Below are 15439 nucleotides of genomic sequence, written 5' to 3'. Positions count from 1 at the left end.
TCTCTGTGGAATATATTTATACTCAGCATATCATAATTTATGATATCCTTTCTATAATTGTGCCATGAATATATCCATTCTGAACCCAAGTGCATATGTCTACCAAACCATTGTTATCCTCGGACAGAAACAATACAAAATTTAAAATTCTTTAGCAAAACCTTTAGACATTGTTGGTCCTCAATGTTGTACTTTATTTGGCCTTTTAATTTGTTTTTATTAGAGCGTCACCGATGAGTTTTTTTCAAACAAAACGCGCGTCTGGTGTACACAATTAAAAGACTTGTATTTTTCATGAGTTTTTGTTGGAAATTCATCGATGATTTACTTCGCACATGGACTTTCTAACTCATACAATCTCGGTCAGTATAAAACAATCGGAGGTTTTTTTCTTCATGACACAGGACAGTCGATGACGTCAACCAACATCGCAAACAAACGTCATCTTCGTTACAAGATATGTAGACATAATATGCAAATGATTTGATAAAAATATTATTTTCTCGAAGTGTTTAACAAATTTTCTTGTCGTTGAAACCCTCAAAACGGAAGATGCATATAAAAAACCACTACACAATCACTATAAACAATATTATTATGAATACAAGATCAAATGGCTAATTATTCTTTAAAAATACAATAATACTATGTTACTATAATAACGGAAGGACCTAAAGTGCATGGTCAATTGTTGATTGCTTAATTGTGTTTATCGTTTAGATATGTATGTCTTTCTCAAGCATTTCAACCAGTTCGTTTCTTCTGATAGATATTTTTACAAATGAACATCCTGTTATGCATTAACTATTACATAATCACCAAGTGTATCTTTCAGTTGATCTCAAAACAATTCGTAACGTTAAGAACCATCCCAAGTGTATAAAATTTACATGTACTTGTGAATTTGAACGATTCATAAGACAATTTTGAAAGTTAAATGTTTCCTAATGACACAAATTCCTAGTTTTCCTCTACGTAGTTAGTTCCTTGAATTCATTTAATAAATAAATCTTAATAAGATATCTAGTCAGTGCATTATAATGCTGAGACCTATGTTAGTGTCTATTTTATGTTGAATAAGTTGTTATTACTTATTATTATTTTGTTATACTTTATTACCGTAGACATGATTTTAAAATGAGTTTATAACTGTACATGTAAAGAATCTTTTGATTTATTATCATATTTGATATTAAGATTTGTCGTCTCATTGTCGGTGTCTACATTAGTATCAAGCCTTGTTGCACGTTCCCCGTTGCAGCATTTCTTTCCGAATACGGCATCATGATCATGTTGGAGTCTTGAGTACACTTCTGCCTTGATGAGTTTATCCTTTTTTGAAAAATTTATAAAATGATGCATTTTTAAAAATGCTCTCAAATATTTGTGTGCCACATCTTGATACACCAGCATGTCATAATTTATAACGACTATTTCTCGATTGATATCATACCTATAATTGTACCATGCATATTTCCATTCTTTCTTAATCCACATTTCTGTTGAACTTTCACAATCTTCAGAAAGCAAAATTACGAAATTAAGACTCGTCGACATTATATCAATTGTTTCCTCCTCACGTAGTCGCCCTATTTGACAATCTCGATAAGGTAAAAACACACGGAGTTTTTCTTCTTGCAGAAAAGGGACAAATGATGACGTCAGCCAATGTCGCAAATAAACGTCATTTTCATTGCAAGATATGTAGATATCATATGCATATGCGTCTGATGAAACTACTATTCCTTTGAAATACTTCAGAATTTTTCGTGTCATTATGAAAAGTTCAAAACGGAGAGTATAGATAAAAAGCGCTGATCCAGTAACAATAAACACTGCCACGGCAAGTGAAATGTTCAAACATAAGATATAGTCATTGTAAAGTCTACATCCAAGCTGATGTCTTGTCATATTCAATATGTTCACTTTTTCATTATTGTTCCTACAATATACTCTCGTATTATTGAAACATTTGCTATGAAATGATGGCAGCCAATTTTGTATCCAAATGTCGTTGCATTTACAGTGAATCACGACTTTTCCTAAGTTTATCTGGCAAGGGTTTAAAGTTTGCAAAATACGTGGAATGTTCGTTATTTTGTTTTTTGACAAATTAATCAAACTTACATTTCGTAATTTAACAATAAGATCATCCGGTATTATTTCGATGTTATTGTTTGATAAATCCAGTTTTCTTATATATTTGCTATAATAATATAGTATACTTCCATTACTAGTAGTTTTTATTTCATGATTAATGTTAAGCATACTTGATAATCTATTACTTGAAAAATCTACCTCAAGATCAGTTCGCAATGGCATTGCAGATGGTAATCTTCTACGTCCCGTTCCAGAACAATTCACTACAGTTCTTGATCTACTAGGCTGGTAAAAACAACGACATTGTGGAGGACATCTGTCAGCAATTGTTAAATTACAGATTAAACAATCGAGAGATTGGTGTTTAATAATGTCAATTAGAAGGACGTTTTTGAATTCTGGAGGAGAATGACAAGTTACTTCGAAATAGGTTCTATGCATCTTATCTAAAAGAATAGACGATTTTGATGCTAAGAAATACATCTGGCAGTCACATATCCAATTGTTTTCTCGTAAATCAAATCCATAGGATAGTAGTTTTCCTAAGAAAAAAAAATTTCTAAATCCTATTTTAGAAAATTTCACAAAATGTGACAAATTATTGTTAGATAAATTAACATATCCTCCAAATCCAAATTGTGTATTAGTTTTACATGTCCAATCTAGTTGATTGCTTATACTTGTTATCTTATTGAAGGAAAAATCGGTTTCGCAGAACGCTGGTTGATTTTCCCACAAAATATTAGTGATATCTACTGTGGTCAATAGATTATTAGACACATCAAAATTAAGAAGACTTGCAGCCATGTTTAATAACAATCCTGGTTCTACGTACCTCAAACGGTTGTATGAAAGGTCAATATTGCGTAAAACCTTCATTCCGATAAAGGTATCGTTCCTCAAATACTCTATTTTGTTTTTACGCATTTTAAGAGTGTCTAAGCTTTTGATGCAAGAAATATTGTCAATTCTTTTTATCTCATTGTAAGAAAAATCCATTTGAACGATTTCTGTAAAATTACATAGGTTGACTGGGAGTCTCGTTATGTATTTAGATACGTGTTGTATCCGGTAAAAAACATTCAAAACATGTGGTTCTTCTATTTCAGTATATTCCAAAATGGCATTGTACGAAACTTTCAAAGAATATAGTTGTTCTCGCGTTTTGTACATATCACACATACAACAACTGACAAGATGATACTCATTTCTCCTACAAGAAGACGAGCAATGTAGATCTGTTCGGTTGAATAAAGTTTTGAATATGTCGGTCGTAGAAAGTAAATCCACAACAGCGAAAGGACACCAAATCATAAAATATATGCACACGAACCACATCGTTCCTTGTTTTAGCTGTCCATTAATATGAAGAAGACGTTTGATAAGTATCTATATTTATAAGTAAAAGTCTAAATTGCATACGATCCGGTACTTATTACGTTTCCTAATTGGTTGTTTTCAATAGCCTCTTATGTTTATAAATGTATTATATAGACTGAAATGTAATATCTAACATCCTGACATTTCATTTCCCTCTATCGAACTCAATAACGTTAAAATATGAATAAAAAGTGATTATGTCTGTTTATTTTGTTCACACATCGTTGTCAATATAATGGAATTTTATGCGACTGTCATAAAAGTGAGAGATTGAGCTAGCTATAAAACCAGGTTTAATCCACCATTTTCTACATAAGAAAAGGCCTGTACCAAGTCAGGAATATGACAGTTGTTATCAATTCGTTTGATGTGTTTGAGCTTTTGATTTTGCCATTTGATTAGGGACTTTCCGTTTTGAATTTTTCGGAGTTCGGTATTTTTGTGATTTTACTTTCTACTGTGGATTCATTTATTTTCGCTGGAACCAATATTCATGGATTGAGGAAAATTTGCATTTTCGTTGATATTTGATTTCGAGGTTTTGCCAAAGTTAGCATACAAGCTTACAGAAAACTTGTAGTTGGTTAAACATTTAAATTCGTGGTTCAACTGTACCCACGAAATACAAGAAATTTGGTATCCCATGAATATTACTGAATCAACATTTTTATGAGCATTTTTTTCGTCATTTTTATTTGTTTCGGTTTAAGCGCTCCCGATGAAGGTAAATCCTTAAAAAAAAGCGCATCTGGTGTACGACATTTGTCAATTGTTAATTATATATATTACTCACGCATATAACAGTGTATAATTCCTAATTAGAAGACAATTTTGTCGATAAATTATTTCTTACATTTTTATGGAAATTTATACAATACAAATTATAATTTCACGTTGATTGAAAAAGGTAAGAAATAAAACTATAGTTGTGTTTCCCGCGGTTTTAGTTTGTAACCCGGATTTGTTTTCTGTCAATCGATTTATGATTTTTGAACAGCTGTATATTACTGTTGTTTGTATTTACAGAAAGTTGTTGTAAGGTATATAAAATAATCGCATACAAAAAAAGCTGCTAAATCAATTTGTTATCCGTGTAAATTTTTAGTGAGGAATCACATCGTTGTGCACTATATTTACGTTGTAAGATAATATTTTGGTATATTTAAATATTTTTATATTTTGTTTTATTTTTCAACATAAAAACCAATATACGGTCAGAATAATTTTAGGCTACAAGTTTTGTTATAACATTCTTCAAAAACGACTTATTTATATGTTTGGGATTTTAGTATGACGTCCATTTTCACTGAACTAGTACTCATTTTTGTTTAGGGGCCAGCTGAAGCACGCCTCCGGGTGCGGGATTTTCTCGCTGTGTTGAAGACTCATTGGTGGCCTTCGGCTGTTTTCTGCTCTTTGGTCGGGTTGTTTTCTCTTTTGACACATTCCCCATTTCCATTCTCTATTTTATCATTACGAATAACTCAAAATTTATAATAGGGAATAAAAGTATGCAGCTTATAATCACATGCAAGGCAATATAACCATTTAAAAAATATGCAAAACATCAACCTTAGATTAATGTTCAGGAAATCGAATTATCTTACAAATGTACACAAAACATGTTATTAAGCCGATATGAGTTATCTCTCATTAGCCACTCATCAATACTAATCATAGATCGGCGGGTTGAAGCAGTTTTCGTCGTGTCGTAGGAAACATGACGGTTGTAAAATAAAAAACGAAAAGAACAATAAAAAACAAAAAGAATGAAAATATACTTCTAATCTTATGCATTAAAATAATTCTATGAAAATGAAATCAATTAATATAGCAAGTAAATTATTCGATTAACAACTATTCGGAAATTCCATAAGTATGTGTCAAATTATGGCATTTCATAATGTTGTTCACTTTCCTATCGCTTCGACTGATTATCGAAATTCACTCTGAAGCAGTAGTATTTGTAAAAAAAATGTATTAACTACCAATTATTTATACTAGTGGAATCATAGCCCTGCTGATATCACTAGTTCGGTAGCCTTTACTTTAGTCCTGGCATGAACAACTCTGACTGCTTGTCCGGGTTAAGTCTTACTTTTTGTCTTTTTTAGTTTTATTCTCACTTGAATGTTTGTATAGAGTTTTGAACTTGCAAATACCTTAGCAACAAGCATACCCAAAAAAAAGTTTATTGTGAAACGGCGCATCTGTTGCAAACGAATTGATGACGTCAAGATTATTTAAAACTATCATTAAAACTTCTAATTTGAATCAAACAATATCCTTATGTTCGTGTCAGTACCGACATGCATGCTAATGGGTTGGTTTTGCTCTCTGGAACTAAGAGTCTACAATTAGAGGTACATATATCGACCTAGTGGTAGAACAAATAATAACTGATACCGAGTTTACTGCACCAAATGCGTATTTGACAATTAATTTCCCATCCATGATGCTTAAGGCCGAAGTATTTGAACACCTAAAACATAAACAAACTTTTGATTAGCTGATCAAATATAAAAAGACACCAAGTATAGCCTTATCAAAACAAAGAAATCAGAACTTTGCATAATTCTTGAGATATGTTACTTAACTTAAAACGGTTTCTAAAATTTTATAACAGCAAATTCAAGCTAAATAAAATCGTATTTTCATACAAGTATCGAAATACTGGTTCCTGGATTGGTGATGTCATCGGAGCCTTACAGTCCACCAGCAGGGGAATGGACCGAATGGTAGTGATAAGATCAAAAGTAAATGTTTACTGCATCTGTCACACATTTTGACAATTACTTAGGTATTTTTCGCCTCTCTTTTTAAGTCATTTTTCAGTGATGCTCGAGACCGAAATATTTGAAAATCCAAACATATCAAGCTGATCAAATAGAAAAGGACCTAAAAAATGAAAATAACACTTTATAAATTTCATACCTTCGTCAGGAGCGCACAAAATCAACGATGTAGAAAAGTCGAAACACTTGAAGAGCTATAAGACCAAAAAAGACCAAAATTTTAAATTAAATCCATCTCAGGTCAATTTTGGATGAGGGAGTTGAAACCTTAGTTTCTTTATAATTTATAAATTTATAAAAAGACTATTAAAAAAGGTTTGTTATAAATTATGTCAGTACAAATGTCCTGACCACCACTAATCTAATAATATCCTAGGGGATTGAAAATCCACCAGCAGCGCTATCGACCTAGTTCTGTAAAAAAATAAACAACACTTTAAAATTGTATGCGCCGAGTCTCTTTTCTTGATTCACCTTCACCAGGAACACTTAAAGCCGAATATTTAGAAGCCAAGGATGTAGAAGACAGTTGAAGGGCTGTATCACCAAAAACGACCAAAAGTAATAGATAATTCATCAAAAGTCAATTTTTTTTTAAACTTTTAAATTCATAAACGGACTAGGTCTCCATATAGTCAAAGAAAATTGTTGTCCCTCTTCAGGGAAACAACTTTAAAAATGGATCTTTAATTGCAGGTTCAATAATTAGATATGACAAATAGACTATTCATAGTAGATGCCTGGATTAAGCAACACGAACTCCATTAAAACCCAAGTATCATCTCAAGTGCTCCGAAAGGGTAGGCAAATCCTGCTCGACATGTTTGTTTATTTATTGATAATGATAATTCTTAATGAAAAGAACATTTCGGCTGTGATTCCTACGTTTATGTTCAGGTTTTGCATTTTCAATAGTATGTATCACTTTTATCTATGATATAAAAACTTGGTTTGGATGAAATGCATAACGTTACTATATAAAGGCAACAGCAGGATATTGCTGTTCAAAAGTCATGAATCTTTTTCATCTTCTCAAACTAACGATTTCATAAGGAAAACAAATCTGCTCATAACATATTCCATTAGTTATCATAAATTTCTTTATTTTTATTCAGTAATACAACACTTTTTCTTTGTGGACCGATTTGTTTGATTCAAATTATTTTAACAAGTGATCAACGTGCAATGTTATCTGGATATAACTTGGAACCGTAAACACGATTATATACATTATAATAACTACAAAAGATATCTGATTCACATTGTACAAACTCCATTTTAAACATATAATTTCAATTATGTTTCTGTTAATTGTTGAACAAATACACCAAATAGTACAGTGTGCGTTCATTAATTGAAAATGCTATCAGAATTGTATTTTGCGCTTTTGATTCTCATATTATATTGCAGTGCTATATCTTCTAAAGAGTATCTAGTTCTAAAACTTGGAAAATTGATCAATAGATCAGATTTACGCTGTCTTAAAGAATATGAAACCAAGGCCGTTTCTACAAAAATGACAGTTGATGATAAATTGAAATGCTGTACATGTAGAGTACAACCATCTTGGATTGTTAAACGATTGATTGATTGATTCATTCATTCATTGTTGGTTGCTTAACGTCCAGTGGCAAAAATTTTAATGCATGTTCAGGACGAGAACAAATTAACAATGAATACAATAAGTAGGTATTTTAATTGACGCCTTCCGGGATAAGGTCGGGGAAGTTCTGACTGCCAATGTACCTTGAGGGTAAATTAGATAGGGACAGAAATTTGGCCTTGCAACAGGCCACCTACGGACCCTCAAAGAGTTATTGCAAGGGTTTTTAACGTGCAGAGTGCGTTGCATTCTCTCTACACGAGACATCGGATTTATCGTCCCCATTCTGACCAGACGTGGCTGCGTACTTATACATCCCGCACATCCAAACGGACGCCCAACTTTGGCAAGGGTCTTACTGCCGGTCGGAAGAAGACCTGTAGTGACCATATTTCTATTCCCCAGTCACCCTTTGGGGTGATTGTTAAAAGAAGTTTGAATGATAGAAATCATGTAAATGATGTTGGATTTCTTGACGTCTTGTTTTGTGAAAATTATGTTAAATTGATAACTATGGATCGTACTGTTTATCTACCAATTAACTTATTATTTTTAGGGGCCTTCTTGGTAATATAGCCCTTCAGCTGCTTCGGTTCTTGTACATCATTGGCTTTCAAATATTCGGCTTTGAGCGTTCTTGATGAAGGTAAATCCAAATAAGGGCTTCGGATGCATAAAATTTATCACGTGTTGTTTTCATTTTTTATACCTACGGAAATCTAACAGCCATTCCGATTTCAGTCTGCGATTTTAATATAACTGTTACATTGATTTTTCATTCTGTCGAATTACAGATATAAGAAATCTTTCATGTTTGCCTTTACTAGATACATTGATATTGGAAGGCAAGAACATCCAGTCATGGGATGAAATACCTCCGAGAAGTTGATGTTTCCTTCAGTCAAATCAACAAATTATGGTCAAAGTTATTCTTGAATATGGCGGAAAGTTTATTTCACTTTATTGTATAATACATTGACAGAAGTCGACGTCACTAACCCTTATATGGACGAAACAAGATTACTTCTGCACTGTTAATTTTTCTCATAATAATCTGAACAAAATTACAAATCTTTTCAGAAAACTGTTCTTTTCGATCAGAATTAAATTTTGGTCAAGAGGGATATCTCGACTTTAGATAAAACAATTGAAGCCCTTTTTTTTTTTAAACATATTGTTTAGTGACAGTGGATTATATGGAAAACTCGTATCTTAGAGTTTCGAGTTCCGGCAAAACAACTTCACTTGCGATTGCAAACTTTATCCATTTGTCACGCAGGAATATATTTGGATAATAACACAACATCCAAAACATATTTACTTAAAATGTAGTGAACCACCACAATATAACAACAGAGTAATAACAGATTTCAGGCACCATCCGGATTTGTTGATTTGAAACATATCGGTGTCCACCAAAGAGTCATTGCTTTTATCAATCAAGTAAAAACACAACCATAATATTTTTTTTCGAAATAGGTATCTAAACATTTCCGCTAGTATATGAAAATTTGGCTATATATGTTTTAAAAAAGATTCATTGTTGATTTAGATGACAGGTTTAAAAGAGCATAAAGTTAGATATTGCGAAGAAAAGAAAATAAATCTTGCCAAAAAATGATATTGATCATATTTTTGAATTTGTTGTATCTCATCTAAAAAAAATACCAAAATTAATTGATTTAAATTACATATCGATTAAAAGAATTGATAGGTAACTTTAAAACTAAAGGCCTTGTAATGACCAGTTAGGAAGACTTAATATTGTTTGTAAATGTGGATATATATGGCTTCAGAGTTGGCTACCGCCACCATTTATGTCGTGCCACAATAACGACAGAATACAAAGTCTGAACAATAAACCATTCAGTCATGGGCAGCCCTTAAGTCAAAATATCCACTACGGTAAGTTCAGTACGGACAATTCGCGTGCAGATAAATCAGCAGCATTAAGACCATTCAGTTCGATGTTGATATGTACAGGTAAATCGCAACTAATGAGCTGTCTGAACATCGAAAGGATATATCTTAAATGAGTAGAGGAGAAATGTCTGAATAGTGCTCATTTTACCACAGTTCATATGTCTGAAATTGACAGTGTGTTGTTTAGTCTTTTAAACGCTGTTTAGATCAGAATTGGTCAACTAGTGAACGCTTTTGACATTTTTTTTTTGTAAATATGGACCTAACTTTTTATACGATAATGTAAGTGTTTGACTGTATGCCGTGTTACATGTACTTAGAACTTTGGCCTTGTATTTTATTTTCACTAATTGATCACATTATCGAAACTTTACAATTTAAGCAAAGCAACCTTATATTTTCTATTGTTATAGTAATTTTTTTTAAATTCTGACTTTAGTTTTAGCTTCATATTACATAATACAAATGCGACTTTTATTAAGAGTAAATCTGTCTTTTAAGATCCCTTTCTATTGTTTTGCTGTTGAAGCATATAACTTATATTCAAAGGTCACTATCTTTTTCTTGTGGTTCTGATTATGAACTTTATATACATGTTTTGGATGTAGATATTTGTTTAAGGGACGAAACCAATATCATAATTAAAATAAAAAACAGCAGCGGCCACTACTTTAGATGAGAAAATAAAAGGGTTAGGTAGTTTTTGTAAAAGATAGTTACATTAAAGTGTACGGGTTGGTATTAAAATACAAGTAGTAATTATAACAAGATGATGTTATAAAGTGTCTCAAAAAAAATCCCATGGAACCCGATAATCACTTAATCATCGGGCTAGTTTCTAAACCATGTTTATGTTGGTTCATCCGTCAGAGCAGGCGCATGCGCTCAATTGTGTCACTTGAAATTAAAAAAAAAACACTGTATGTATATTCCAAAGTAAACAGAAAAAACTCTTTTATGCCTCACCTCTGACAAATTGGTTAGGAGTATATTTCTAAAACAAAGCAGAAATGTCACTAAGAACATACAATCAGTTACGTTAATTTAAAAATAGTTCGATGGAAAATGAACATGCTCTATATTTTAGATTGTAAAACCTTCTGCAGAGGGACATAAAGTTTTAGTAAAAATATTACTATTTCACTTTGTAGCAAGTAAAGAATCACACGTAAGATTGTCATATTGTTTCATAAAAACTTCCATAGAAACAAACACACCAGTATCATAGTATTTTACACGAAGTAAATAAACCGAACAAATTCAAACAAAATTGATCACTATTGCAACACGATATTGAATACAAATAAATGCAAACCCAAATGAAACTATGATTGCCAATAAAAAACTAAAATTGAAACATAATATAAACAATCACAAGTTAGTTAGTAAAACATAAACAGATCAACTTTAGATGTATCAAAATCACTACATTACATTCTTTAAATATAGGTCAAGATCTAGGACGATACGGTAATTTGAACTTCAAACTCTTTGATCATGTTTAAATCAAACTTTTGTGATTTCTCTTATTATTTTAATTTTGATTATCTCGCCATTTATTTCAATAATATTTCTCGCTCATGTCATATCTAATCTATTTCAAAGCATTAAACTGACTCGGCACTTTTGGTTGCATTACCAACATATTTTGGGCCATAAAAACAAACAGGATTGAACCAATATACTTCCGGCAGTTTGTACCTATATCTTTCAGTTCATAAAACAAACGGAACAATTGACATGAACTTCGAGTAACTCATACATCAACTTCCACCAATGCGTTAACCGACTTCCTGTTAATAAAGCAATGATTTCCGTATTTACAAAAGAAAATTTTTGCCAATTAACAAGTTTTAAAATACAATATGTTAACCTTCAAACCTGGTATTTAAGAAGATCTGTGTCAAAAAATGAGACAATTGATGTCTGACCATAGAATGCTTTCTCTTTGCAACTGAGTATGAAACTGGTTGGAATAACCCTGAAACAGATAACTTAACGCAAAATATAAACTTTTTTCACACGAAAACAGACTTTGAAAAATAAATAGACCTCCACGTGGTGATAAGCCTCTAGGTCTGTTCAACACGCCCAAATAACAAGCAAAAAAAAACACTGCAGAAGACAAAAATAAGTCTTCGTACCAGAGCAAATTGAACATATCTTCTGTGTGTACTGACAACCATTAGAATCACCAAATTGCATAAGACTTTCTACGTATGTTCACATCAAAATTTAGGTTCTGTCTTCCGGACCATTTCACTTCTGTAATTCCATGTGTAGCATTTAGCAGTCAATCAATGAATACTGTGTAAATCAAGGTGCAATTAATACAAACATATATTTACTCTCCCGGAAAATAAGATAATAACTTTCATATCTTGAAGATTATTTATTAATGATAAGTAAATAATTTACAGGATACGGAAATCACAAAAAGAATCTCGGTACATATCCCTATTAAGTTCCAATTTATAACAGACATTGTATAACGTATTAGAGACGACTTGAAAAGTTGCACAACGGTTTTGCATTAAGTATACGGTGCAAGTTATATTAAAATTTTAAACAATTTTAATAATATTTGACAGTTCTTTTTTGTACCTAATATAGCCTCTCCCGCTTAAAAGTTGTGTTATTTTCGGATAAGTTTCGAATATTCAATTTTGTGTTTTTACATCGAACATTCAAAACGTATTTTTTTTTCGAAAAGTTACCTCAAGTTATAAGTGTCAAGGCCTAAAACATGACAAAACAGGTTGCATTGTCGAAATTATTAACAGCTGACATGATTTGTCTATGGCAATGTCGATGAGCTGAGAAAATGCGACATACATGTAGTAATGTCAAATCTATAAACATATATATCAAAAATCGTAGAACTTGTTAAGAAATGATTTCATTCGATCTTTCTCATTTTCTTTTCAACTAAGTTTTGACTTAAAAAGAGATAGAACATACTTAACTCATTATTCGGATAGGGACCGACACAACAGCATAAAAACTTAAAACGACGAATAGGCAAACAACAGACTACAAAACCGGGTGTAATTTGAGGTGCTCAGTTAAAATTTGATACATATGTGCTAATGATTTAGCCATAATTACAACCCTTTATCTTGGACTATGTCATCATAACCTCGAGCATATGATTAATACTACACACAACATTAAATGTTGTAAAAAAGCCTTACCGCTTTTCGTATGTAATAAAAAAAAAAAAGAGTTGTCCATCATTATATTAAAAATGGTTCCTGGAAATGTTCTCAATTTTCATTTATCAAGATACGATGGGGAGGAACATTCTAACTATTTAATATATATCTTCCTCTTTCATCTAGTGTCTGCTTATTAAGTTCCGGATGAAAGTACATGATGAAGGAGTAATAGATATACTCAAATAGAGAAACTAGATGACATAGTTATTTGTTGAGATGGATACTAGTAACAACAGCATACTGATAGAAAGTTCGACGGTTTATCGTTCATACTATCATATATACACCTTTGATAATGATTTACGTAGTTTTCCGAGTAATATTTGTGAGTTTCCGAAAATTGTTCTAATAGATTAATCATTCAACAAAATTACAGACATTGATCTTGTATCATGCATTACATTCTTAGATACACTTAATCATAACCTGGTGGAATACCTAAGTAATACACCATTTCTTCACTTGAAATTTATTCGTGTAATTGACTTGTCTCATAACCGACTGAAATATATCGAACCTGGATTTTTAATTAACGTGAATGGAAGTTTGTTTAAATTTGATGTGTCTCACAACTATCTTACTAGCCTTGATATTACAAACATATTATGGACACAACTCATAGTTTGTAAAGCAAATTGTTCACATAATTCCATAAATTATTTTAACAACATACTTGAATTGGAAAAAGTCAAGACAATTCCGTGTTTTCTATTCACGGAGTGCCGGATGCATCGTTTAATAACTTAACACACTTTTCAATGTTTAATTAAAATGGTCTTAACCTTAAACATGGAGGAAAACTGATTTATTGGGCGATATTTGCAAGGAGAAATCCTTGGATTTGCAACTTAAGGTATACCCGTTTGCAAATCGCTTGAAATTTTTGTTGCATTGTTTCATCAGTTAAACTTTTTTTGTGATTCGCCACGCCAACTAAAAAATAAACAATTTTTGACGTCATAGCTGCGTCTGAGCTTGATCAATTAATATGTCACCTGTCTTTAGCTGAAAGGTGTCCACCAAATCCCACTGTTTTTATCAACCTGCTAATGAGAAAAGACTAACAAGATTTTATTCAGTTCTTACTTCGTATATACATTTGGAAATTGATTTTTCAAATAATAGTTTAAAAAATTTGAAAATAATTGAACGGATTAAGTTAGATAATTTTGAACGGATACAAAAACTTGATCTTTCAAACAACAACATTGAAATACTTTAAAATTTAGCTCTTTATAGGTTTAGAAAACTACAACTAGTAGATATGAGAGGCAATGCTATTAAAAGGATTCCACGTTCTTAACAGATGTTGAAGCAATGTCAGATTTCATCGGGACAAATTATTATGAAATGTACGTGCAAAGATGTTTGGTTGAAAATATGGTTACCGTTACAATATTAAAACTGTGCGAACAGCATACAGGTTTTATGTAATAATAATGGACTATTACCTCCTATTACTGAAATAGAAAAAGAAAATATTGGATGTTCAGCCTCAGTTATAAATACTTCATTGGTAAACAGTTCGATATGCGCTGCATTTTTTGCAGTTATTACATGTGCAATGATTGTATACAAGCTTAGGTTTGAGTTATTTATATTAACTAGAATTGAATAAACTTCTTCAGGAATCCGTTATCGCCATCCACGGTAATACACGACATATATATTTCTTCCAATGAAGATGATGAACTAATTCGTAAATGGTTGTTAACGTCTTTAGTTCCTTGTCTGGAGAAAAGGGGTTTCGATGCGTTTCTATTTTTCAGGAACAGTACAATCGGCAAACCTCGGGAACAAGAGACGATTGACGTCATTTCCAAAAGTCGAAATTTGATAATACTTCTTAGTGACGATTCCAAAGGAAATCAACAATGGAATAAAAGTGAATGGAATTATGCATGGAATTATTACAAGTGGGACTTTAGTCGAGAACTAATCATCATAAATTACGATTTGCTTACATATGATGATGTTGTCAAACATTCCTAAGAGGATTTTCACTTTGAGGAAAGACATAAATTTCTCTAATGTCAACAAAAACATTGAGGAAGATATCGTTGCGCTGTTGAAATAACGCCCGATTTTGCATCAGAGGAATAACTGTTCTATGCATATACCTAAAAAAACGTTTCGATAAAAGAAAATTTAAACATTTCATGCATTATTGCAATTTTCTTTTCATATTTTAATACATGATCTAATATCTCTTTTATTCAGTATATAGTATCATTAGATCAATTATATCATTCATCAATAGCATAAAATCACAATGTACCATTATGATGTTGTTTTTTTATATTAATTCAAAAAGGAGATCATGAACCCTAACGCTGTACTGTATGGTATACTTTTATATGTTATATTATACCAGTTCCTATTTTTAGTTATCAATGACTGGATTTTTCTTCGTCTTCAGC

The 15439-nt window shown here is 31.8% G+C and overlaps 1 protein-coding gene across 1 annotated transcript; it reads right to left on the bottom strand.

The window, feature by feature from the left end:
* Positions 1-577: 577 nt before the first annotated feature.
* LOC127711768 (toll-like receptor 6) lies at positions 578-3475 on the bottom strand. The gene has a single exon (XM_052217890.1). It carries the CDS (start codon positions 3436-3438, stop codon positions 1144-1146), a length of 2295 nt encoding a protein of 764 aa, XP_052073850.1. The 5' UTR covers positions 3439-3475; the 3' UTR covers positions 578-1143.
* Between the last annotated feature and the right edge of the window lie 11964 nt (positions 3476-15439).

The sequence above is a fragment of the Mytilus californianus genome, unplaced genomic scaffold, assembly GCF_021869535.1.
Source record: "Mytilus californianus isolate M0D057914Y unplaced genomic scaffold, xbMytCali1.0.p SCAF_8, whole genome shotgun sequence".
Lineage (NCBI taxonomy): Eukaryota > Metazoa > Mollusca > Bivalvia > Mytilida > Mytilidae > Mytilus > Mytilus californianus.
This window is presented reverse-complemented; position numbering and strand designations above follow the sequence as displayed.

Coding starts and splice junctions, on each gene's coding strand:
- LOC127711768 (XM_052217890.1), bottom strand. CDS start 3,438: ATGTGGTTCGTGTGCATATATTTTATGATTTGGTGTCCTTTCGCTGTT.